The 27,745-nt window shown below is 39.1% G+C and overlaps 2 protein-coding genes across 4 annotated transcripts in view; one reads left to right on the forward strand and one right to left on the reverse strand.

Annotated features, from left to right (window-relative positions):
* LOC133655369 (zinc finger CCHC domain-containing protein 24-like) overlaps positions 1 to 16,948 on the forward strand; it is a 40,216-nt gene extending 23,268 nt beyond the window's left edge. For all 3 annotated transcript variants that reach the window (XM_062055462.1, XM_062055461.1, XM_062055460.1), the window contains exons 4-5: positions 15,574 to 15,738; positions 15,809 to 16,948. In XM_062055462.1, the coding sequence (XP_061911446.1) occupies positions 15,574 to 15,738; positions 15,809 to 15,922 (279 nt within the window). In that variant the 3' untranslated portion in view covers positions 15,923 to 16,948. The remainder of the gene's footprint in view (positions 1 to 15,573; positions 15,739 to 15,808) is intronic.
* A 2,779-nt stretch (positions 16,949 to 19,727) lies between these two features.
* On the reverse strand, positions 19,728 to 26,533 carry LOC133655371 (peptidyl-prolyl cis-trans isomerase A-like). Its single transcript, XM_062055464.1, has 6 exons — positions 26,257 to 26,533; positions 26,101 to 26,131; positions 22,561 to 22,649; positions 22,409 to 22,505; positions 22,225 to 22,300; positions 19,728 to 20,181 (listed from the first exon to the last, which is right to left on the reverse strand). Exons 1-6 carry the CDS (start codon positions 26,407 to 26,409, stop codon positions 20,046 to 20,048), a joined length of 582 nt encoding a protein of 193 aa, XP_061911448.1. The 5' UTR covers positions 26,410 to 26,533; the 3' UTR covers positions 19,728 to 20,045.
* Between the last annotated feature and the right edge of the window lie 1,212 nt (positions 26,534 to 27,745).

A 27,745-nucleotide genomic window follows, 5' to 3' on the forward strand; every position in this document is an offset into this window, starting at 1 on the left:
ATTACGAAGCCGTCGTCACAACAAAGGCTTCTCGCCATTTTGCGGTTCATCTGAAACTTATTGATCTGTTTGGATGGAATGTGTGGCACTGACATGGAGCTGATGTCTCACTCTGATGAGAAAAACACATACTTCAACATTTTTGGAGTTAAAACTAGCACAGCTGAACCCGGACATTGTGAGGGTACGCAGAGTTACAGTGTGCGAACACCTAATGAGTGCATGGTGGGAAGAAACCCTGCGAGGAAGAAGCGAGATTGGTGTCTTCAGAGGGGTTGTTGTATTGTTCACTCTGCTCGTTTAAAGGGTCAGCTTCCAAGAAATATTTGGTTTTATTCGAGAAAAAGAATAGGACCGAGAAGAGCAATCCCTGAAGGGATCGCGTGTTGATGCTCCAATGCTGAAGTTGAACTATAAAATGACTAATTTTTGAAAGGGAGCACACAATTCCTGAACAGGCTGAATATTTTGGAGTTGGAACGGTTTGAATCGGATAAAAAATGTGGGAGTTGTGGAACTTTGAAAAATGTCCCATTCTTTTCAATGGGAATTTCATGGAAATTTGGGAATTTCGGGGAAAAAAGGCAATTTTTTGGAAAATGCTAAATATTTTGAATGTTGTAAAATAGGTTTAAATCAGGGGTTCCCAAACTACGGCCCGCCAGTGTCCAAAATCCGGCACGCAGGAAGTCCCAAGTTAAATTTTTTTTTTACAAAAAAAAGTATAATTTAAAAAAAAATCTGTCCTTTCTAATCCATTTTCTACTACTTGTTACTCTCTGTGTTTCCTAGCCACTCATGCAAATCATATTGTCTAAAAATGCATTTTCCCATCGATATCGTGACTATATATATACACACACACACACACACACGTTAGGTCAGGAAAAAACACAGAGGCTATTTCATCCCTACAAGCCTGTTTCGCAGGTTTCTCTGCTCTTCAGGGGATTTTATAAAATAATTTATAATTGTTTATATATTTATAATAATAAAAAATAAAAACATTTGTCAATATAAATTCATATATATAAAATCCCCTGAAGAGCAGGGAAACCTGCGAAACAGGCTTGTAGTGATGAAATAGCCTCTGTTTTTTCCCGACCTAACGTATATTCCGCTCTACCCCAGTATTGAGTACTGTATACCGAATAAACCACAGAAACCTCGAATATATATATATATATATATATACACACACTACCGTTCAAAAGTTTGGGGTCACCCAAACAATTTTGTGGAATAGCCTTCATTTCTAAGAACAAGAATAGACTGTCGAGTTTCAGATGAAAGTTCTCTTTTTCTGGCCATTTTGAGCGTTTAATTGACCCCACAAATGTGATGCTCCAGAAACTCAATCTGCTCAAAGGAAGGTCAGTTTTGTAGCTTCTGTAACGAGCTAAACTGTTTTCAGATGTGTGAACATGATTGCACAAGGGTTTTCTAATCATCAATTAGCCTTCTGAGCCAATGAGCAAACACATTGTACCATTAGAACACTGGAGTGATAGTTGCTGGAAATGGGCCTCTATACACCTATGTAGATATTGCACCAAAAAACAGAAATTTGCAGTTAGAATAGTCATTTACCACATTAGCAATGTATAGAGTGTACTTCTTTAAAGTTAAGACTAGTTTAAAATTATCTTCATTGAAAAATAAGGACATTTTAATGTGACCCCAAACTTTTGAACGGTAGTGTATACACACACACAAACACACACACAGCTCGGGCCCCGGCCAAATTTTTTTAACAGTAACATGTCCTGAGTTAAAAAGTTTGGGGACCCCTGGTTTAAATGGTTGGTGTTGGAATTTTTCAAATCAGTCGAGAAATGTTGAAGTAGTAACATTTTTAGTTGAGAAATATTATTACGTAATTCCTGGAATTTCGGGAAAACCAGGAATTTTTACAGTTCAAAAAATGACTTTGTTTTTTGTCCTGATTAAGAGGAATGATTTGACGGTGGAACGGTTGAAGTGGGTTGAGAAATGTGGAAGGAGTAGTCGACAGAAAAAAGGGTTTGAAAAAACGGGAATTTCTGGAATTTTTGGGAACTTGGAAAATTATAGTTTGAATGTCCAGAATGAGTGGAATGTGTTGAAGGTGGAATGGTTTGAATTGTTTAAAAATGTGGAAATGGTGTAAGTTTGAAAAATGTCCCAGAAAACCTGGAATTCTGGGAAGTCTGGGGAAATTTTGGGAATTTGGCAAGGGAAAGCCCGCGATTCCCGAATAGGCTGAACAGTTTGAAGTTGGAATGGTTTGAATCGGGTGAAAATTGTGGAAGGTAGAGCGCGCCAATATCTGGAGAAGAAGAGGAAGTAGAGGAAGAATAATAACTCGATGAAGCAATTCCTGAAGGAATTGCGTGTGAATGCTCCAATGCTGAAGTTGAACTGAAATGCTGATAGAATGTAGTATGAATGTAAGAATAGTTTGAATGTTGGAATGGTTTGAAAAATGTGGGTATTGTGGAAGTTTGAAAAATGGACAATTCATTTTGAATGGGGAAAAAAAAAAAAAAAAAAAAAAAGAACTTATAGGAAATCCGGGAATTTTTTTTAAATTGTTGAAGTAGAGCACACAATTCCCAAACAGGCTGAATATTTTGAAGTTGGAACAGTTTGAATCACATGAAAAATGTGGGGATTGTGGAACTTTGAAGAATGTCCCATTGATTTCGATGGGAATTTCCAAACAATTGGGGAATTTTGGGAAAAGCAGGAATTTTTTGAAAATGGTACAAAACTTGAATGTTCTGAATGAGTTGAAATGGTTGGTGTAGGAATGTTTCAAATCGGTCGAGAAATGAAGTACTAACATATTTAGTTCAGAAATCATATTACGGAATTTCAAGAAAACCGGGAATTTTTTGTCCTGATTAAGAAGAATGATTTGACGGTGGAATGGTCGAAGTGGGTTGAACAATGTGGAAGGAGTCGTCGACAGAAAAAAGGGTGAAAAAAGGGTTTGAAAAAAACGGGAATTCCTGGAATTTTTCTTAAATTAGAAAAATTATAGTTCGAATGTCCAGGATGAGTGGAATGTGTTGCAGGTGGAATGGTTTGAATCGGTTGAAAAATTTGGAAGTTTGAAAAATGGCCAATTCATTTTGAATGGGAAAAATGTCGCGGAAAACCTGGAATTCTGGGAAATCTGGGTATTTTTGGAATTTGTCAAGGGAAAGCCCGGGATTCCCGAATAGGCTGAACAGTTTGAAGTTGCAACGGTTAGAATCGGGTGAAAAATGTGAAAGGTAGAGCGCGCCAAAATCTGGAGAAGAAGAAGAAGTAGAGGAATTAATAATAAATAGATGAATGTCGGTGTAAAAAACCATGTGTGAATGCTTTGGAGCAGTCACACAGTTAAAGCTGGGAGCTTGGTTGAGAGGGCTCTAGTTCCCCCGTGCAACTCAGAGATCACGTGAGTCGGCGGGCAAGCATGCCGCATGCAGTCAGCTCCTTCCCAATGCCTCGACCAACCACCAAAAATTTCAGGCCGATGTGGAAAGAAGTTACGACTGTTATAATTTTCCACCACAGGGGGGCAATGTCTAGTCATCAAAAGTTCCCGACCTCGAAAGGCTAAATCCAATCATCTAAAACGGATGGTGAGGAGCAGTTTTCGCCGCCAGGTTTCTCTAACCTATACCAATAGGTACTAACCCATCCGACACTTCAGTGTGTCATCATCATTTGTACCAGTTCTAATCAAGATCTGAATTTGTGGAGCGGAGTTATCAACGTTTAAAGCTTTGTGGCGAACCATCAGATCAAAGTTTGGCGCCACGCCAACACCCTAAGGCGTAGGCAAAAGTCCTTCCCAATTTATCGTCGAGTATCTGTCATTTTATCCGTAACTCATTGGATCAAAGTCCCTAGGAGGGGTTCGTTGAAGTATGACGCCTGTTTTGGCCAAAAAACTGAATGGCACAATTTACCAACTTTTAAAGGTGGCGCTAGAGAGACAATTTTTTTAAAAGTTCGGGTTCAAGACACCTAAAATATGTGAGAATTGGTGAGTTTTCACACATGTTAAGGCACCTAAAAAACACGATCAACGTGGGAGAATAATGACGAACAAAGAAATTCCAATAGGGCCTGAGCAGTAGGCTCAAAATATACCAAAATGTTTACGGTAGAAAGTAAACAGAGAACATGGCTGACCACAGTTTATAGTAGGCATGTGGTCCAGCATTAGAGGTAGAATTGGGCACAACATAAACATTCTGAGCTAGGGATTGTAAAAACTGAGAAATTGAGTCCGTCATCAAAACCAGGTTGGGTGGGATTTTTTTGTTGTTATTTGTCAAAAGAAGGGGTGTACAGTATATCGTTAGGATTTTATCAATACCAATATCAATAATTTTATCGATACCAGTATTCATCGGAACTCTTATCGGTACTGTATGTAATTTGTGTAACTACAGATGTGAAGAAATGCATTTATTATTAGCATTTTTAGTAGCACAAGAGGTTGTACACCACCACCATCATGTAACATCTCACAGCAGGGAAGTAATCTTGTAAAAATCACAGATCCATCATATTAAATACTATTTTTTAGTATTTAAAAAGTTAGTATAAACGAATAAATAAAATGACTTTCATATCAAATATATCATATAAGTCAACACAATCAATTAGCATGTCAGGTGGGTGTGCATTTTGTAAAATGATGTATTGTTATTTGTATTTAAGTGACGGACCAAAGGCCATAGTGACTGTTGACAGCTACCGACCTATACGTGTCGTGCATATTATATAAATATAAAACCCTGGTGATTATTTCATTTTTCACTTTTGAGTGGATTAATATTGGTCTATGGATTACTGGATCGCGACAAGGGCAATTAATTGCGGTAACGGCGGTCGTGAGTAAAGCGTGTTTACTTCAAACTGACATTAACTCTTATTAGTGTGCGTAACTATGAGGGATTTATGAGGAGGAAGTATTGTTGTTACAAACTTTTGTCTGGTGTTGCTTCCTTATTTGTTAATATTCCAAGCTGATTATCAGATACTACCCGTGTCTTTTTGTGTCTTTTTTTTAATTTAAGTGTAGCAGCGGCACCTGAAGTGAATGTGACAGCTTGTCGTAATTACAACGGTCAGCTGGATATAAAAAAAAAAATTGCGATAACCGTATCATTAGTCCAGAATCTTAACGGTTTTCCTGCATTGACTTAATTAGGAACCGGTACCAAAAATACCGATACTCAGTATACATCTCGAGTCAAGACTATGGGTGTACCAATGCCACTTTTTCACTTCCGATACAATACCAATATTGGAGCCTCGATTATTGGCCAATATCGATGTTGATCCGATACGATATCATTACACACTTAACTAGAATTTGCTGTTATTTTATTACTGTTTATTGTATTATTCACCGTTTTATTGCTTGTATTGTCTTTTGTGCCCTGTGCAGTACTTTGGTCAACTGAGGTTGTTTTAATGTGCTCTATAAATAAAGTTTGACTTGACACCTTTATTATTTTGTAGTGTGGAATGTTAAAAAAAGGATTGATTAAGTGAAATTAGTCAAACAGAGTACAACACTAGGTATGAAAAACACTAACCAATTTATTCAGTTGAAGTGGAGATGTAGTTTTCTTTTGGCGACACCCAGTGGCACAACAATTAAGTTAAGCAGTGACTTGTGTGATGCGGACACGTTTGTTACTGGATACTTTCAAATACACTTCTGCCTTGGAGACTTTGTATGTGTAAGTAATATGCGACTACAATTATTTGATACTTGTTTACATTGACAAATGTGCAGTTTTAGACTGCAACACGTATTGTTTAATTAGGACAATTACAGCATTACGTATGTCTCGCTTGTGTGCTACTGTGTGCTGAGCTGTTGTGTAGCAGCTACCTCCTGGTAGTCTATAGCCTACAATGTTTATTACTTGTTGTAAATAACTTCAATAAATACAACTTGTTGTTTTGGAGCCCTGATATCAGGGATTACAGATGCAAGCAGATATTTTTTGCTGATATTAGACCAATATCCGATTTTAATACTGAATCAGGACCACCCTGGTCAAGACAGTGGAAGAGATAACAGGAGACAGACCAGCAAACCAGGGCCATACAAACTGACGTCCTTTAGGTTAATAATGTGTACGTTTCTGCCCAAATTGTCAGAAACTGACTCAAAACAAGGTTGGATAGGAATTTCTCTGGTAGAGCATTTGTCAGAAGAGTGGAAGAGATACCAGGAGACAGGACGGTACACTGGTAGAATTGGAGGTCATTATAGAAAGCAGTGGTAGTGTTTCATATACGTTAGTTTGGAAAAGAGACGGAAAATAGCAGAAGCGACTACTTCTTTGCATAAGGTTCTGGGTTCAAGATGTGCGAATGGCCGGTTACTTCTCTTGAGGACTTAGCCCTGCGCAGTGCCGTCATGCAGAAAAAAATCCCTGGAATTCACAGTCTGTAAGCAAAACAAACAACGGACGGACAAGGGACCACATGAATAGTATTCAGAGAAATCCACCAATCTGTCTATAGACCGTTTCGTCACGTAAAACTTCAGTTTAAAGTAAACCCCAATGATTACAACAATGTTGTCTTTGGACTTCTGTCCAGGTGAAGCCTGTTTCAGGTCTGTTGCATAGGTTCTTAAGCCTGCCCTGCTGATAAAATGCCTTATCTATGGCCCCGGATTGCTGCTGGTTTCGGCCGGATGATCTGCGGAGGAAACCATGGAATGTGGAGCAGAATCAGTCGGCTCATATATAAATGTAACAAACTGTTAAAGCCAATCCCTCACTACTTGCTTTAGACGTGCTGCCTTGTGTCCATCATCTTGGTAAAATCACGCTTCATACGTGCAGCTGCAGCCCTATTTACTTGTTGGCAAATAGTGGAGAATATTTGGCGCGGTTTTAGGACAAGTGTGATGCAATATTAGCGATCTGGGAAGCCATGTTGGAAAATGCTTCTCTTGTTGACGCGTTAGTTTGGGACCTGACAGCCCGACAGATGTGCGGAGATGTGTCAGGAGAGGAAAGATAACAGAGGATTGGGGTCTGTCAGTTTGTTGTCATGGAAGAGATGACCGCACGGATCCCGACACGCTCGCTTCCTGCGTTGCCCGGGGGCTCAATGTGTCACGGCCGAGTGTAAGCGGGGGAGAAAGTGAGTAAGGGAGTGAAGGAAGGAGGGAGGGGGCTGGTGTCGGCTATTGTTTTTATCCTGATGGTTTCCAGATGATGGCGGAGGAGGGAGGCAGAAGGTTCTTGTTGCCGAGCTTATCTTGCAGCAGGGCGTTACATGGAGATGTCTGCTGGGAGAGCGTGACCTCCCAGAATGTTTTGCGGTGGATAAAGGACACAAACACAGGCGTCAAAGATGCTTCATGTTGTCCCAAAAGGGTTTTGACTGATACAATAAAACTCCCTGGATCGGTTCGCGGCCGAGTGCGAAGTGACTGGGATGAGAATCAGCGCCTGCAAGTCCGAGTCCATGGTTCTCACGCGTAAAAGGTTAGAGTGCCATCTCCGGGTTCGGGAGGAGATGTTGCCCCAAGTGGAGGTGTTCAAGTACCTCTGAGTCTTGTTCAGGAGTGAGGGAAGAGTGGATCGTAAGACCGACAGGAGGATCGGTGCGGTGTCTGCAGTGATGTGGACCCGGTATCGATCCGTCGTGGTGAAGAAGGAGCTGAGCCGAATTTACCGGTCGATCTACGTTCCCATCCTCACCTAGGGTCATGAGCTTTGGGTTATGACCGAAAAGACAAGATGACGGGTACAAGCGGCAGAAATTAGTTTCCTCCGTCGGCTGGCGAGGCTCACCCTTAGAGATAGGGTGAGAAGCTCTGTCATTCGGGAGGAACTAAGAGTAAAGCCGATGCTTCTCCACATCGAGAGGAGCCAGATGAGGTGGTTTGGGCATCTGGTCAGGATGCCCTCCGGACGCCGCCACGTGGAAGACCCAGGACACATTGAGGAGACTGTCTCCTGGCTGGCCTGGGAACGCCTCGGGATCCCCCTGGGAGGAGCTGGACGAAGTGGCTGGGGAGAGGGAAGTCTGGGCTTCTCTGCTCGGGCTGCTGGCGCAGTAGTTTAAGTGGAAGAAGGTGGATGGATGGATAATAAAACGTTAGCCAAGGGGGGAAAAAAATAATGGAAGTGATACCAGGAGACAGCGCAGCACACTAAAAGTTGAAATGGTCGAGGGGGGATGTAGGAGGACCACTATCCTCTCAAGGGTCTTACAAATTTACCAAACAGTTGAAAAAATACTCAAGAACAAAACAAGGTTGGATGGGATTGGAGTCAAGAGTGTGGAAGAGATACTAGGAAAAATGGGGTGAGGCTGTGTTTGTTTTAATGCTCCTAAAATCTGGAATAAACTTCCAGAAGATGTGAGACAGGCCTCAATGTTGGCAATGTTCAAATCCAGGCGGAAAAAGCCTTTCATTCAGTTCTGCATATGAAAGTATTTTATCTTCACGCTTAGATATTAATTTTAATTATGATTATTCTATTTTTGCCTTCTTGTAATTGTTGTAAAGCACTTTGAATTGTCTTGTGTATGAAATGTGCTCTATAAATAAACTTGCCTTGCCTTTTGTGTATGTTTCTGCCCAAACTGTGAAAAACTGACTCCCAACAAGAATCTAAACAAGGTTGGGGGTGAAATACCAGGAGACAGGCTGACATACCAAGATCCTACAAATGTACCTCCATATGGTCATCTCTTGGAATGTTTCTCCGTAAAACTGACTCCAACAAGAATCAAAACAAGGTTGGGAGTGAATTCTTCTGGTAGTTTATGTCAAGGGCTTGAAAGAGATACCAGGAGATAGGCTAGCACACCAGGAAGTGTAGGAAGCTGTAGGAGGACCACTATCTTGTTGGGCGACCTGGAAACGGACCTCCCGGAGGCCACCTTTTGGCATGTTTCTACATAAATCTGCGAGAAACAGACTCAAATTTTGTTGAATTTGAATTCTTCAAGTGCCGTTTTTGTCAACAGCATGGGAGATATAAAGGGTGACAGGGCAGCCTTACAAATTGATCTCTGGTAGCCTCTCGTGTATGCTTGTGAAAAAACAAAAAATGTACTCCAACAAGAATCCAAAACAAGGTTAGGGGTGATTTATTCTGGTTGTTTCCGCCCAGAGAGCAAACGCGATACCAGGAGACAGGCAGACATGCCAAGGTCCTATACATGTTCCTCCATATCATACTTGCCAACCTTGAGACCTCCGATTCCGGGAGGTGGTTAAGAGGGGAGGAGTATATTTACAGCTAGAATTCACCAACTCGAGTATTTCATATATGTATATATATATATTAGGGATGTCCGATAATATCGGACATAAATGCGTTAAAATGTAATATCGGAAATTATCGGTATCGTTTTTTTTTATTATCGGTATCGTTTTTTTTTTTGTTTTTTTTTAATTAAATCAACATAAAAAACACAAGATACACTTACAATTAATGCACCAACCCAAAAAACCTCCCTCCTCATTCACACAAAAGGGTTGTTTCATTCTGTTATTAATATTCTGGTTCCTACATTATATATCAATATATATCAATACAGTCTGCAGGGATACAGTCCGTAAGCACACATGATTGTGCGTGCTGCTGCTCCACTAATAGTACTAACCTTTAACAGTTAATGTTACTCATTTTCATTAATTACTAGTTTCTATGTAACTGTTTTTATATTGTTTTACTTTCTTTTTTATTCAAGAAAATGTTTTTATTTATCTTATTTTATTTTATAATTTTTAAAAAAAAGTACCTTATCTTCACCATACCTGGTTGTCCAAATTAGACATAATAATGTGTTAATTCCACGACTGTATATATCGGTTGATATCGGTATCGGTAATTAAAGAGTTGGACAATATCGGAATATCGGCAAAAAGCCATTATCGGACATCCCTAATATATATATATATATATATATATATATATATATATATATATATATATATATATATATATATATATATATATATATATATATATGAAATACTTGACTTTCAGTGAATTCTAGCTATATATATATATATATATATATATATATATATGAAATACTTGACTTTCAGTGAATTCTAGCTATATATATATATATATATATATATATATATATATATATATATACATGTATTTTATTATACATATAAATAAAATAAATACTTGAATTTCAGTGTTCCGGAGGCTATCCAGTAGATGGCAGTATTGTCCTGTTTAAGAGTGTCACAAAATTGCTGTTTACGGCAGACGAACTGCTTTACGGTAGACGAAAACGTGACTGCTATTGTTGTGTGTTGTTACCGCGCTGGGAGGACGTTAATGAAACTGCCTAACAATAAACCCACATAAGAAACCAAGAACTCGCCCTCGATCATTCTACAGTTATAACGTGATTGAGCAGGCACGCTGTTTATATCGTGGGAAAGCGGACGTGAAAACAGACTGTCGCCGCTGTCCCCACTCAGGTCCGCATGGACCTGGAGGGGGAGTGGCCATCAGCTCCGGCTGAATTCCGGGAGATTTTCAGGAGAGGCGCTGAATTCCGGGAGTCTCCCGGAAAATCCGGGAGGGTTGGCAAGTATGCTCCATATGGCCACCTTTTGGAATGCCATCCATACGTCCATTTTCTACCGCTTGTCCCACTCGGGGTGGCAGGGGGTGCTGGAGCCTATACCAGCTGCATTTGGGTAAGAGGGTGTACACCCTGGACAAGTCAAGTCGCCAGCTCATGGAATGTTTCTCCGTAAAACTGACTCCATCAAGAATCAAAACAAGGTTGGGAGTGAATTATTCTGGTAGTTTTTGTGGAGGAGAAACCATGAGATAGGGCAGCGTTCCGGGGCCGCACAAATTGTTCTCCAGGTGGCCACTTATGTGCGTGCCTTTTCCAAAACTGTGAAAAACTGAATCCAGCATAATCAAAACAAGGTTGGGTGTGAATTCTTCTGGGTAGTTTTTGGAAAGAGCGTGGAAGAGATACCAGGAAGTAAGCCAGCACACCAGAAAGTGTAGGAAACTGTAAGAGGACCACTATTTTGTTAGGCGACCTTGAAACGGACCTCCCGGATGCCACTGCTTGGCATGTTTCTACATAAAACTGCGAGAGACAGACTCAAATTTTTGAAAATTGCTGAATGTGAATTCTTTAGGTCGCTTTTTTTGAACAGCGTAAGAGACAGGGCCGCCTTACAAATTGGTCTCTACTAGTCCCTCGTGTATGCTTGTGAAATAATTGAAAATTGACTCCAACAAGAATCAAAAACAAGGTTAGGGGGGATTTCTTCTGGTAGTTTCTTCTAAGAGAGCGGAAATGATACCAGGAGACAGGCTGACATACCAAGGTCCTACAAATTTACCTCCATATGGCCATCTCTTGGAATGTTTCTCAGTAAAACTGACTCAACAAGGTCGGGGGAGAATTCTTCTGGTACTTTTTGTCAAGAGCTTGGAAGAGATACCAGGAAATAGGGTAGCACACCAGGAAGTGTAGAAAGCTGTAGGAGGACCGCTATCTTGTTGTGCGACCTGGAAACTGACCTCCCGAAGGCCACCTCTTGGCATAAAACTGCGAGAAACAGACTCAAATGTTGTTTAATTTAAATTCTTCAAGTGCTGTTTTTGTCAACAGCATGGGAGAGATAAAGGGAGACAGGGCAGCCTTACAAATTGATTTTTAGTAGCCCCTTGTGTATGCTTGTGAAAAAACTGAAAATTGACTCCAACAACAATGAAAAACGAGGTTAGGGGTTGATTTCTTCTGATAGTTTCTACCAAGAGAGTGGAACGATACCAGGAGACAGGCTAACATAACCAAGGTCCTACAAATTTACCTCCATATGGCCATCTCTTGGAATGTTTCTCCATAAAACTGACTCCATCAAGAATCACAGCAACGTTGGGAGTTAACTATTCTGGTAGGTTTTATGGAAGAGAAACCATGAGACAGGGCAGCATACCGGGCCGCACAAATTGATTTTGAGGTAGCCACTTTTGTGCATGCTTCTGAAAAACTGAATCCAACAAGAATCAAAAACAAGGTTAGGGGTGATTTCCTCTGGTAGATTCTTCCAAGAGAGCGGAAGCGATACCAGGAGACAGGCTGACATACCAAGGTCCTAACAATTTACCTTCATATGGCCATCTCTTGGAATGTTTCTCCGTAAAACTGACTCCATCAAGAATCACAGCAACGTTGGGAGTTAACTAATCTGGTAGGTTTTATGGAAGAGAAACCATGAGACAGGGCAGCGTACCGGGCCGCACAAATTGATCTCGAGGTAGCCACTTTTGTGCATGCTTCTGAAAAACTGAATCCAACAAGAATCAAAAACAAGGTTAGGGGTGATTTCCTCTGGTAGTTTATTCCAAGAGAGCGGAAGCAATACCAGGAGACAGGCTGACATACCAAGGTCCTAACAATTTACCTTCATATGGCCATCTCTTGGAATGTTTCTCCGTAAAACTGACTCCATCAAGAATCACAGCAACGTTGGGAGTTAATTATTCTGGTAGGTTTTATGGAAGAGAAACCATGAGACAGGGCAGCATACCGGGCCGCACAAATTGATATCGAGGTAGCCACTTTTGTGCATACTTCTGAAAAACTGAATCCAACAAGAATCAAAAACAAGGTTAGGGGTGATTTCCTCTGGTAGTTTCTTCCAAGAGAGCGGAGGCGATACCAGGAGACAGGCTGACATACCAAGGTCCTAACAATTTACCTTCATATGGCCATCTCTTGGAATGTTTCTCCGTAAAACTGACTCCATCAAGAATCACAGCAACGTTGGGAGTTAATTATTCTGGTAGGTTTTATGGAAGAGAAACCATGAGACAGGGCAGCATACAGGGCCGCACAAATTGATCTCGGAAGTAGCCACTTATGTGCATGTTTCTGAAAAACTGAATCCAACAAGAATCAAAAACAAGATTAGGGGCGATTTCCTCTGGTAGTTTCTTCCAAGAGAGCGGAAGCGATACCAGGAGACAGGCTGACATACCAAGGTCCTAACAATTTACCTTCATAAGGCCATCTCTTGGAATGTTTCTCCGTAAAACTGACTCCATCAAGAATCACAGCAACGTTGGGAGTTAATTATTCTGGTAGGTTTTATGGAAGAGAAACCATGAGACAGGGCAGCATACCGGGCCGCACAAATTGATAGAGGTAGCCACTTTTGTGCATACTTCTGAAAAACTGAATCCAACAAGAATCAAAAACAAGGTTAGGGGGTGATTTCTTCTGGTAGTTTCTACCAGGGGGTGATTTCTTCTGGTAGTTTCTACCAAGAGAGTGGAAACGATACCAGGAGACAGGCTGACATACCAAGGTCCTACAAATTTACATCCATATGGCCATCTCTTGGAATGTTTCTCCATAAAACTGACTCCATCAAGAATCACAGCAACGTTGGGAGTTAATTATTCTGGTAGGTTTTATGGAAGAGAAACCATGAGACAGGGCATACTTTTGTGCATACTTCTGAAAAACTGAATCCTACAAGAATCAAAAACAAGGTTAGGGGTGATTTCCTCTGGTAGTTTCTTCCAAGAGAGCGGAAGCGATACCAGGAGACAGGCTGACATACCAAGGTCCTAACAATTTACCTTCATATGGCCATCTCTTGGAATGTTTCTCCCTAAAACTGACTCCATCAAGAATCACAGCAACGTTTGGAGTTAACTAATCTGGTAGGTTTTATGGAAGAGAAACCATGAGACAGGGCAGCACAAATTGATCTCGAGGTAGCCACTTTTGTGCATGCTTCTGAAAAACTGAATCCAACAAGAATCAAAAACAAGGTTAGGGGGTGATTTCTTCTGGTAGTTTCTACCAGGGGGTGATTTCTTCTGGTAGTTTCTACCAAGAGAGTGGAAACGATACCAGGAGACAGGCTGACATACCAAGGTCCTACAAATTTACCTCCATATGGCCATCTCTTGGAATGTTTCTCCGTAAAACTGACTCCATCAAGAATCACAGCAACGTTGGGAGTTAATTATTCTGGTAGGTTTTATGGAAGAGAAACCATGAGACAGGGCAGCATACCGGGCCGCACAAATTGATAGAGGTAGCCACTTTTGTGCATACTTCTGAAAAACTGAATCCAACAAGAATCAAAAACAAGGTTAGGGGGTGATTTCTTCTGGTAGTTTCTACCAGGGGGTGATTTCTTCTGGTAGTTTCTACCAAGAGAGTGGAAACGATACCAGGAGACAGGCTGACATACCAAGGTCCTACAAATTTACATCCATATGGCCATCTCTTGGAATGTTTCTCCATAAAACTGACTCCATCAAGAATCACAGCAACGTTGGGAGTTAATTATTCTGGTAGGTTTTATGGAAGAGAAACCATGAGACAGGGCATACTTTTGTGCATACTTCTGAAAAACTGAATCCTACAAGAATCAAAAACAAGGTTAGGGGTGATTTCCTCTGGTAGTTTCTTCCAAGAGAGCGGAAGCGATACCAGGAGACAGGCTGACATACCAAGGTCCTAACAATTTACCTTCATATGGCCATCTCTTGGAATGTTTCTCCCTAAAACTGACTCCATCAAGAATCACAGCAACGTTTGGAGTTAACTAATCTGGTAGGTTTTATGGAAGAGAAACCATGAGACAGGGCAGCACAAATTGATCTCGAGGTAGCCACTTTTGTGCATGCTTCTGAAAAACTGAATCCAACAAGAATCAAAAACAAGGTTAGGGGGTGATTTCTTCTGGTAGTTTCTACCAGGGGGTGATTTCTTCTGGTAGTTTCTACCAAGAGAGTGGAAACGATACCAGGAGACAGGCTGACATACCAAGGTCCTACAAATTTACCTCCATATGGCCATCTCTTGGAATGTTCCTCCATAAAACTGACTCCATCAAGAATCACAGCAACGTTGGGAGTTAATTATTCTGGTAGGTTTTATGGAAGAGAAACCACGAGACAGGGTGGCATACCGCACAAATTGATCTCGAGGTAGCCACTTTTGTGCATGCTTCTGAAAAACTGAATCCAACAAGACTTTGTTTGGCAGTTTTTGTCAAGAGCGTGGAAAAGATACCAGGAGATAGGCCAGCACATCAGTACCATTATCTCAATGGGCGACCTAAACAAATGATCCCCAACAACTGAGAAACAGACTCAAGAACTTTACCAAGGTTGGATGTTAAAAAAAATTGGTGCTGTTTTCGTCATGAGCATGGAAGAGATACCAGGAGACAGGCCAGCATTCCGGGGCCTACAAATTGACCTCCAGGAGGAGACATCAAGGCATGTTTCTGTCGAAATATCAGAACAAAACAAATGTTGTTGACTTTTATGGTGATGGATTTAGAATGTAATCACAAGTGAGGAGCTCATCTGGCTTTTATTTCCTCCTTGCTTAGCTGGGGGATCCGAGGGGGAGCTCTTTCAGTGGTTAGGAAAGTGGTGACATTTTCATTTGGTAAAAAGATTTCTTTGTTTTTCCCCAACAAAAGTGACTTACAAGAAACATCACACGGCGGCACAGCCAGTTCTTTCCAAACGGAATAAACAACAATCTATCTTTCTGTAGGCTCGCCCCAAGGGCCAGGGCCTGACGCCCTATCAGGGCAAGAAGAGATGTTTCGGCGAGTACAAATGCCCGAAATGCAAGAGAAAGTGGATGAGCGGAAACTCTTGGGCCAACATGGGACAAGAGTGCATCAAGTGCCACATCAACGTGTACCCTCACAAGCAGGTAAGCCGTTGTTACAGTACCGGCCAGCAGAGGGTGCCAAACACAGAATGGCTCAAACACTTTCTTGCAGCGTCCTCTGGAGAAGCCGGATGGGCTGGACGTGTCCGACCAGCGCAAGGAGCATCCGCAGCACTTGTGTGAGAAATGCAAAATCCTGGGCCACTACTGCCGCCAGGACGAATAATAGTGTCACTCTGTGGTGGGGGGGCGCCGGCTCTTTAAGGAGGCGGCTTCTTGCGGTGGACGCTGGAGCCTTACAAAGCCATGAATAGCGTTTTAATTCAAATAAGAAACCAAGCAATATATGCAAAAGTATTGTTAGCAACTGTGAATAAACATGTGTAACATATTCATTTTATGTTTGTATATACCAGGAATGAATGGAAATCTATGTGAAATATGCAACAAAGATGAGCAGTATTAATGAGTGCCTTGGAAGCAGATGGTGCATTAAGAGCAGGGGTGTCCAAAGTCAGGCTATTTTTTTTAACCATTTTAAAATTTTACAAAAAAACATTAAAAAGTGGAATAAAAGAGCAAATAGGTGCAATATTGACACCAATAACACAAAGCCGCTATGTGGGCACTTTAAAACTGTCATTGCTAAAAAAAAGAATGAAAACGTATAATTGACAGATTCAAGCGTCAAAAGTAAAAATAATATATATTTATGTGTAATATATTTTTTTCACTTTTAGAAGTGTGGGGGATGGGGGTCTTTTGGATTCCCAAGACCTTAAATCCGATTTTTTGTTTTTTTTATTTCATTGCTCAAAACTAATTAACCTAAAGCAATGTTGTTATGAATGATTTACCTATTTAAGGCTCCAATTACTTCACATCAAATATTCCACGTTGAACATTTTTTGGTAGAAAACATCGCATATTTTGTGTTTTTTTCCTATTAAAAGAGGGTTTTGACAAAAAGGGCAAAAAATAAATTGTAACTTTCTGTCAACGGCTAGATCTGAAATTGATATATTTAGGCATTGAGTAAAAAAAGGAAAAAAAAATTTAAAAAAAAAAAAAAAAAAAATATTATATATATATACACTACCGTTCTAAAGTTTGGGGTCACCCAAACAATTTTGTGGAATAGCCTTCATTTCTAAGAACAAGAATAGACTGTCGAGTTTCAGATGAAAGTTCTCTTTTTCTGGCCATTTTGAGCGTTTAATTGACCCCACAAATGTGATGCTCCAGAAACTCAATCTGCTCAAAGGAAGGTCAGTTTTGTAGCTTCTGTAACGAGCTAAACTGTTTTCAGATGTGTGAACATGATTGCACAAGGGTTTTCTAATCATCAATTAGCCTTCTGAGCCAATGAGCAAACACATTGTACCATTAGAACACTGGAGTGATAGTTGCTGGAAATGGGCCTCTATACACCTATGTAGATATTGCACCAAAAACCAGACATTTGCAGCTAGAATAGTCATTTACCACATTAGCAATGTATAGAGTGTATTTCTTTAAAGTTAAGACTAGTTTAAAGTTATCTTCATTGAAAAGTACAGTGCTTTTCCTTCAAAAATAAGGACATTTCAATGTGACCCCAAACTTTTGAACGGTAGTATATATATATATATATATATATATATATATATAATATATATATATATATATATGACTATGTGCCTATTTAAGGCTCCAATCACTTCACATCAAATATTCCACTTCGAACATTTTTTGGTGGAAGACATTGCACATTTTGTGATTTTTCTATTAAAAGAGGGTTTTGACAAAAAGGGCAAAAAATAAAATGTAACTTTCTGTCAACGGCTAGATCTGAAGTTGATAGATATTCAAGCATTGAGTAAAAAAAGTTAAAAAATAAATACATTCAAAAATTATATATATATATATTGAATATATATATGTGAGACTATTTACCTATGTAAGGCTCCAATTACTTCACATCAAATATTCCACTTTGAACATTTTTTGCTGGAAAATATTGTATATTTTGTGTTTTTTTCCATTGAGAGGGTTTTGACAAAAAGGGCAAAAAAAAAAAAAAAAAGTAACTTTCTGTTACTTTCTGCTAGGTCTGAAGTTGATAGACATTTAAGCATTGAGTAAAAAAATTCAAATAAAATAAAATAAAAAAATGTGCTTCTTATTTTAAGGCTCCAATTACTTTGTATCAAATATTCCACTTAAAAAAATGATTTAGGTGAAATATTGCATATTTTGTGTTTGTAATATTAAAAAAAACAGGGGTTTCATTGAACAAGTTGTCATAAAACAAAGAAATAAAAATGGTATTGCAACGTATAGATCTGAAGTTGATCTGTTGATATTTAAGAGTTGAAGTAAAAAAAAAAACTTTTAATGACTCCCTTTTGGCCTTTTTCAGTCACTTAAATTTAGGGACGCCTTAATGGCTACAATAAATATTGCATTGGTTTTAAACATGAAAAATATCAAAATTTCCCAGTGTGCGGCCCTCAGTGGAAAAAGTTTGGACACCCCTGGTCAAGAGTATATTCTTATGTTTTTAGTAGGGTGTGGGGGAATTGTGTTTTAAAGTCAAAAGTACATTTATTTTGCAGACATTCAGTCAAAAAACATATGCTGGCCTGTACTGAGTAGAATTGACATCTTACTTACACGTTCACTTGGTGTAAATAATGTGATTGAAAGGAAATGTTTGCCGTTCTGAAAAATACGACTTTATTGTTTACAAATAAATGCTTTTTTCCCAAAGAAGACAGTGGCTCATGTTTCACATTTCATGTCAAGTGCATTGTCGTTTCCTGACTTAATGCAGCACATTTAGTTATTTCCTGACTTAAGGCTGCACATTTAGTTGTTTCCTGACTTAAGGCTGCACATTTAGTTATTTCCTGACTTAAGGCTGCACATTTAGTTGTTTCCTGACTTAATGCAGCATTTAGTTGTTTCCTTACTTAATGCAGCATTTAGTTATTTCCTTACTTAATGCAACATTTAGTTGTTTCCTTACTTAATGCAGCATTAAGTTGTTTCCTTACTTAATGCAGCATTAAGTTGTTTCCTTACTTAATGCAGCACATTTAGTTGTTTCCTGACTTAATGCAGCATTTAGTTGTTTCCTTACTTAATGCAGCATTTAGTTATTTCCTTACTTAATGCAACATTTAGTTGTTTCCTTACTTAATGCAGCATTTAGTTGTTTCCTTACTTAATGCAGCATTAAGTTGTTTCCTTACTTAATGCAGCATTAAGTTGTTTCCTTACTTAATGCAGCATTAAGTTGTTCCTTACTTATTGCAGCATTTAGTTATTTCCTTACTTAATGCAACATTTAGTTGTTTCCTTACTTAATGCAGCATTAAGTTGTTTCCTTACTTAATGCAGCATTTAGTTGTTTCCTTACTTAATGCAGCATTTAGTTGTTTCCTTACTTAATGCAGCATTTAGTTGTTTCCTTACTTAATGCAGCATTTAGTTGTTTCCTTACTTAATGCAGCATTTAGTTATTTCCTTACTTAATGCAACATTTAGTTGTTTCCTTACTTAATGCAGCATTTAGTTGTTTCCTTACTTAATGCAACATTAAGTTGTTTCCTTACTTAATGCAGCATTTAGTTGTTTCCTTACTTAATGCAGCATTAAGTTGTTTCCTTACTTAATGCAGCATTTAGTTGTTTCCTTACTTAATGCAACATTTAGTTGTTTCCTTACTTAATGCAACATTTAGTTGTTTCCTTACTTAATGCAGCATTAAGTTGTTTCCTTACTTAATGCAGCATTTAGTTGTTTCCTTACTTAATGCAGCATTTAGTTGTTTCCTTACTTAATGCAGCATTAAGTTGTTTCCTTAATGCAGCATTTAGTTGTTTCCTTACTTAATGCAGCATTAAGTTGTTTCCTTACTTAATGCAGCATTTAGTTGTTTCCTTACTTAATGCAGCATTAAGTTATTTCCTTACTTAATGCAGCATTTAGTTATTTCCTTACTTAATGCAACATTTAGTTGTTTCCTTACTTAATGCAGCATTTAGTTATTTCCTTACTTAATGCAGCATTTAGTTATTTCCTTACTTAATACAACATTTAGTTGTTTCCTTACTTAATGCAGCATTTAGTTATTTCCTTACTTAATGCAACATTTAGTTATTTCCTTACTTAATGCAACATTTAGTTGTTTCCTTACTTAATGCAACATTTAGTTGTTTCCTTACTTAATGCAGCATTTAGTTGTTTCCTTACTTAATGCAGCATTTAGTTATTTCCTAACTTAATGCAACATTTAGTTGTTTCCTTACTTAATGCAGCCCAGCAGGACACCAAACGGCAGGAAAGAAAACCCCGGGAGTTTTCTACTTGAGTTCGCCGCAGTCGGTGATGGTGATCTTCTTCGAGGTGCGGCCCGAGCGAGAGCCGAAGGACTCCACTGTTTTCACCACGTCCAATCCCTCTTTCACGCTGCCGAAGACGACATGTCTGCCGTCCAGCCTGAGTGAGGGCGGGAGCTTATTAGAGTGGCCAAGGAGTGTAAATATGATTTTTTTCCCCCAGCATTTACAACGCAAAATTCCGTAAATATTCTGATCATTTTTACAATGGTATTTACTCCCTCCGAGGTCTTAATCAAGGCTCAAGTTGTTTGTTTTTCTCACGCAGACATTTATTTCGGCCACGCCTTCTTCTCGTTTACAACGACGCCAAAATAATGCCGTCAGAACTAATAAGAAAAACAGAACTTACAATTAGTCTGACATGAAATAAAAGGAAACACATTGATTTCACATACATTATCAGAAATAATAATACCTCATTGGCCAAACTCCGAGGGAATAAAGTTTATTTCCAAGCTGAGACTCCATTAACCTCTTCCATCGAGTGCTTGCTGTCCCTTTTCCGTCACATATTAATTGTCCCCCCAACCATGTGACCAAACCGGAACAAAAAATATGTTCCCCTCCAATTTACATGGGTGTACAAAAGTCTCTGTAACGCTTGTTTTCTTTTTGGTTGAGTGTAGTTCACTTTTACGACACTGGAGGGGGCATAGAACGCATCATTACATCAGCAAGCTCTGAAAGTCACGGTGAACTTCGATGTCAATTGTTTGATTGGCATTGTGCGTCAATACAAAGTGAGTTACTTTATAGACACTTTAATATCACTTGTTAAAACACTTGTCACACTTTAATATCACTTGTTAAAACTGCCAATTAAAGAATTGACATCGAAGTTCACCGTAACTTTCAGAGCTTGCTGATGCAATCATGCGTTCAATGCCCCCTCCAGTGTCGTAAAAGTGAACTACACTCAAGCAAACCAATGACACAAAAAGAAAACAAGCGTTACAGAGACAGTCTTTTGTACAATGGGTTTTGTAACAAAAATAAATTCAACTAATACTTGCATGAATTAACCAAAGGAAATACATTTTCAATCACATTATATGTAAATATAAACGTATATTTATACGTCAATATTTGGAGTGAATGAGAAAGTAGAAAAGAAGAAGTAGCTCCCTGTGACCTTTTATTAACAAGATTGCACAACACAGAACCAAAGTTGTAATGGTAATAAGAAGCAAACTACTGAGTCAGCATTAAAAGAGGTGTAAAGGTCAACATCTTTAAGCACATGCAGAGGTCAATTTAGCACCCATGGTAGTTCAAATGCTGCTACTGCCACCTTGTGGCGTTAATATAAAAAATCTTACAACAAGCTCTCTTTCACCACGACAGAACCAATGTTGTAATAAGGCAGTGTTTTCCAACCACTGTGCCGCGGCACACTAGTGTGCCATGAGACACAGTCTGGTGTGCCGTGGGAGATTATCTAGTTTCACCTATTTGGGTTAAAAATATTTCTTGCAAACCAGTAATTATAGTCTGCAAATGATGTGTTGTTGTCGAGTGTCTGTGCTGTCTAGAGCTCGGCAGAGTAACCGTGTAATACTCTTCCATATCAGTAGATGGCAGCCGGTAGCTAATAGCTTTGTAGATGTCGGAAACAGCGGGAGGCAGCATGCAGGTAAAAAACATCTAATGCTTAAACCAAAAATAAACAAAAGGTGAGTGCCCCTAAGAAAAGGCATTGCAGCTTAGGGAAGGCTATGCAGAACGAAACTAAAACTCCACTGGCTTCAAAGTAAACAAAAACAGAATGCTGGACGACAGCAAAGACTTACTGTGGAGCAAAGACGGCGTCCACAATGTACATCCGAACATGTCATGACAATCAACAATGTCCCCACAAAGAAGGATAAAAACAACTGAAATATTCTTGATTGCTAAAACTAAGTAGATGCGGGAAATATCGCTCAAAGGAAGACATGAAACTGCTACAGGAAAATACCAAAAAAAGAGAAAAAGCCACCAAAATAGGAGCGCAACACAAGAACTAAAACACTACACACAGGAAAACAGCAACAAACTCCAAATAAGTCACGGTGTGATGTGACAGGTGGTGACAGTACACCTACTTTGAGACAAGAGCTATATTGATGCATGCTTGGTTATGGTGTTTATCAGCACGTACCATTCAGTTTTAGCGGTGCAGATGAAGAACTGGGATCCATTAGTGTTAGGTCCGGCATTGGCCATTGAGAGGATTCCTACAGGGAAGCAAAACATGCTCGACTCAATGCTGCCACTTGCTGGTGAAAAGAAGCACGACAAGCCATGTTTGACCCGCAGGACTATTCTTCTAGTCTTCTGCTTACCAGGTCCAGTGTGCTTCAGTTTGAAGTTCTCATCCGGAAACTTCCATCCGTAAATGGACTTCCCGCCGGTCCCGTTGTGGTTTGTGAAATCTCCACCCTGCAAACACAAAACATAAAGCGGACTATCGTAGAGAAGAAGCGTCGCAACTCACCTGGCACATAAACGAAGGGATGACCCGGTGGAAAATGGATCCCTTGAATCCAAATCCATGCTCCCCCGTGCACAGGGCCCGGAAGTTTTCTGCCAGGAAGCAAAAAAACAACAATTCTGATGTAAGAATCTGACGCATGACTGCAGGGAATACTCCCTTTTTTACAAGAAATAGTCACCATTACACACATTTTGAAGGAGTCAATTGAGATTACTGTACAAACATTTAGTCAGGATGGATGTGACTTCATTCCTAATGTTGTTTAAACACCTTTTGGTCGTATTTAACGGTCTTAAATCACCTTTTTTTTAAACTACTCATAATATAGTACGATCACCAATAACTAAGTATTAAATAAAAAATTAACACCAATTACAGATATTATCAACCATTATACGGAAAAAAAAAGATTTGAAAAAATATATTGCCAGAGTACATTTACACTTACAGAATGCATTTAAATTAACATGGTTGAATACCAAAATAAAGACTATATAGTCATTTTTAAATTACTGTCTATGATGTACAAAGAAAAAAAAGCCTGAAAACTCGTAATTTTATCATTTTGAATATAAAAAATTACTCTTGTAATATTCAAACATTTGTTATTTTAATTAATGTGGCCTTCAATGCTAACTAGGGATTGACCGATTATCGGCGCGGATATTTGCCATTTTGACATACAGTGCAGGCCAAAAGTTTGGACACACCTTCTCCTCATTCAATGCGTTTTCTTTATTTTCATGACTATTTACATTGTAGATTGTCACTGAAGGCATCAAAACTATGAATGAACATGTGTGGAGTTATGTACTTAACAAAAAAGGTGAAAAAAAAATTAAAAATGTTTATATTCTAGTTTATTCAAAATAGCCACCCTTTGCTCGGATTACTGCTTTGCACACTCTTGGCATTCTCTCTATGAGTACAGGCCAAAGTAACTATGGACACACTTTTCTTAGTAAAGTGAAGCCATGCCTTGGAGCAGTTTTTCCGGTCCATTGTTGTCGCTGCTTCCGTACCTGCCGCCGAATGACTGAGCTATGTCCTTTCCTGTGACGTGCCACTGGACATTTCCTGTGACACGGGATTCGTTCCCAGGGATTCGAATAAAGAACCAAATCTTTTTCTTTACTATAGTAGCTTCGATAACGGGAAAAGTTTCTCAAAAAGGGATTTGAATCCAAGGAATCGGTTCTTTTGTTATCGAACAATCGGGAGAACCGGTTTTCGAACATCATCCCAATTGGTGGGCCAGATCTGGCCCGCGGGCCTTTACTTTGACACCCCTGACTTAAAACAAAGCTGCTGAAATCGTCAACAGGGAAAAAGTCTGGAAGTGAAGTGAAGTGAATTATATTTATATAGCGCTTTTCTCTAGTGACTCAAAGCGCTTTACATAGTGAAAACCCAATATCTAAGTTACATTTAAACCAGTGTGGGTGGCACTTGGAGCAGGTGGGTAAAGTGTCTTGCCCAAGGACACAACGGCAGAGACTAGGATGGCCGAAGCGGGGATCGAACCTGGAACCCTCAAGTTGCTGGCACGGCCACTCTACCAACCGAGCTATACCGCCCCAATTTGGCATTTGGGATTATTTCCTCAAATACAGTTGACATTAAAATCAATTCAGGGATCCAAAACTTCAGGGAACCATTTATTTATTCTACTTTTTAATTAACCTTTATAACAGATGTTACTGTGCCGCGAAAACTCCCTGCACTGTTTGTTTGTATTTACTTGTTTTTTAAATAATCATGCTTCATGCTTTATACAGACTTTTTCCATATTGACGATTTCAGCTGATTTTTTTTTTAAGTCAGGGGTGTCAAAGTCAAGGAATTAATTATCTATAGCCACCGGATGATATTTAATTAGTATTAAAACCGGCTCGCAGGCCACAGTTGCCTGCTGCTGTTTTGCACGCACCAATTCTACATCAGTGTTGGGGCTAGGACTTTTTAAAATGAGGTCCCACAGTAAATTTTGGGGGTACCACTTTTTTGTTACCGTTTTGAAAACAAATGATAAACGTATGCATTATCCTGTTATATCTCACATTCTATATTGTGTTTTGGAAAAAGGTTGTCAAACATTACTTAATTAATAAAAAATACACAAAGTTCAGTGTTGGACTGGAAGTATAATTTTAAGTTTTGATGCCAATATGCAGTGTTGCTAAGTAACGCGTTACTGTAACGCCGTTAGTTTCGGCGGTGACTAGTAATCTAACGCGTTATTTTTTTATATACAGTAACTCAGTTACCGTTACTGCATGATGCGTTACTGCGTTATTTTACGTTATTTGTATGTAGTATCGGCTAGAAACTGAAGATCTGTGTGTGTTTTATTGGAGCGCTCCGGTGGAAAAGAAGAGGCGTGCTTTCCCCCACCCACAGAAAGCACGCCTCCCCGCAGGGGAGACGTTCCTCCAGAGCCGTACTTCGGGTCTAACAACCTTCACTTTACCCGGAAGAGGGTCTTTACAGCTGAGGGTGAATGACGAGCCCGGCGGTTTGTTGCAATTTTGTGACTTTATTGCACGCAGCCATCCACCAAGCTAGAGCACCTACACGCACTCACTGTCGCCGCTCCCTCACCTCTCTCGCCCACTCACTCACTGACGTCACTCACCTCTCATGCTGTCATATCTTAAAGGGCCACACACACACACACACACATACGCTACTCTCATAACAACTAACAAGACATCATGGCGAAGCCAGAAGTCGAGTTTTTTAACATGGAGACATTCTCAATACTTTTCTTTTGTCGAGCACAAAGAAAATAACATTTTAGTTAAATGTAAGTTGTGTCTTGGATCAAAGATCCTATCTACTTAAAGTTAAAGTGCCATTATGTTGCAGCTATTTAAAATAGTTTTGTCAATTTTTTCTGGCCTGAAATAAATTGGCCCTTTGAAACATATCTTTGTCTTTGTGTGTTGTATGTAGACCACATTGTTTGTGTGTTGTATGTAGACCACATTGTTTGTGTGTTGTATGTAGACCACATTGCTTTCTGAGTTCAGTGATGCAAATGCATGTCAAGTTGATCAACAGATTGTATTATTCTTCAGTGCAATAACAGTACTGAAATGAAGGCTAAAAGGGCATTAATGGAAGCCTTAAAAAAAGGGGGGGAAAAGAAGTAACTAAATAGTTACTTTTCACAGTAACGCATTACTTTTTGGTGTAAGTAACTGAGTTAGTAACTGAGTTACTTTTGAAATAAAGTAACTAGTAATTGTAACTAGTTACTGGTTTTCAGTAACTAACCCAACACTGCCAATATGTCACTTTTACTGTAAATGGATATCGTCCCTAAATATCGGTTGTCGGCCTCTTTCACCATCGATAACCGGTATCGGCCCTGAAAAATACATATGGTCGCTCTCTAATGCTTTTTAGCACTCACCCATAACTTTATTTTAACAAACATTTTATAACGGCAAAAATAAGAACATGATAAATGAAATATGATATATTTTTGTCAAAATGTGGACACAAAAAAATCTAAGATATGCAAGCGTTGCTTACCTGCAGTTTTAGGCACCACTTCCGCGTTAAGCTAGACAAATAAAAAAACAAAAAAAAAAGGTGAACAAAAATATTAATGAGTTTAATTGAGACAAGAGAGCTGAGACACACATTAGAAAATGAAAAGACATTTTCGCTGACATTGCACCTTGTTACCTCAAATGTCACCCTGCCGAGTGTCTCGTTGTCCGCCGAAATGTCGAAGAAAACTGTCGGGTTGTTATTGGCAACAGCCGGCCCGCTGCTGTACATCCGAGCAGCAGTGAACGCCAGCGAACACAACTTAACACGGTTAGATATTAGCAGCATTTTCTCGTTTTTTTTATATTATCGTCACAAAGTCATTCACGTCACTCACGCCAAAGTCAAACACGCTTTTACAAGATAGGGGGACAGGAAGTGTTTACGGCCAAAACGGAAGTAAATTCAACTTGTTGCCAAATGTGACATGACACATTATCGTTCCAGAATATTAAAATTGTCGTATTTTTTAGGAAAATACATTGCTAAGGGCCGTTTACTACAGTGTACCAGTACTATAGAGCGCGTATATTATAAATAATAATGCAATTTTACCTTTAAATAAACATCGTCATCAACACAGCACTATTAGAAAAAGTCTGCCACTGGCACAACATCGCTCACCTGGCTGTAAAGAGTTACGTAAGACCTGTGGTTTTACAACCGCAAGCATCCAATTAAAATGTGGGAAATGATTTACTGTAATTTATGGTTTATTTAACAACGTGAGAATGTAATTCATAAAATACCAATGCATGTTCAAACGAAATAGCGGTGGAAAGTGATAGTTATCGGTTATCCGTGCGCTATGTTATTAGCATGTTGCTGGAATGACCTCTATCGCTCACGTACGCATTTTATGACCAACAGTTAACTAGGACTATAGCACATAAATTCATCGACCATCACATGGATGTGTCAGAATATAAAATGCTGAATTATTTGAGAAATAAGACTAATATACACAGTCCACGGTAAACATTTTTTTAATGTACCCCAAACATCGCGAGATCTCATTAGTCAAAAACAATATTGTGACTAACATTGCAACAAGCTAGCAATTTATTTGACAGTTGAAATATTTATTGTTTACAGTTAGGCTCTAGATTTGTTATTCGGTTAGTAAATATCGGAGCTATCCTTTCTTGTATTTTTTATAATATCGCCACTAAGTAATTTCACGCCAAAGTCAAACACGCTTTTACAAGATAGGGGGACAGGAAGTGTTTACAGCCTAAACGGAAGTAAACTCAAGTTGTTGCCAGATGTGACATGACGTATTATCGTTCCAGAATATTAAAATTGTCGTATTTTTTTTAGGAAAATACATTGCTAAGGGCCATTTACTACAGTATACCAGTACTACAGACCCCGTATATTATAAATAATAATGCAATTTTACCATTTAAATAAACATCGTCATCAACACAGCACTATTAGAAAAAGTCTACCACTGGCACAACATCGCTCACCTGGCTGTAAAGAGTTACGTAAGACCTGTGGTTTTACAACCGCAAGCATCCAATTAAAATGTGGGAATTTTGTTTACTGTTATTTATGGTTTATTTAATAACGTGATAATTTAATTTATAAAATTTTAGTGCATGTTTAAACGAAATAGCTG

Source organism: Entelurus aequoreus, linkage group LG08 (genome assembly GCF_033978785.1).
Source record: "Entelurus aequoreus isolate RoL-2023_Sb linkage group LG08, RoL_Eaeq_v1.1, whole genome shotgun sequence".
NCBI classification, from domain to species: Eukaryota; Metazoa; Chordata; class Actinopteri; order Syngnathiformes; family Syngnathidae; genus Entelurus; species Entelurus aequoreus.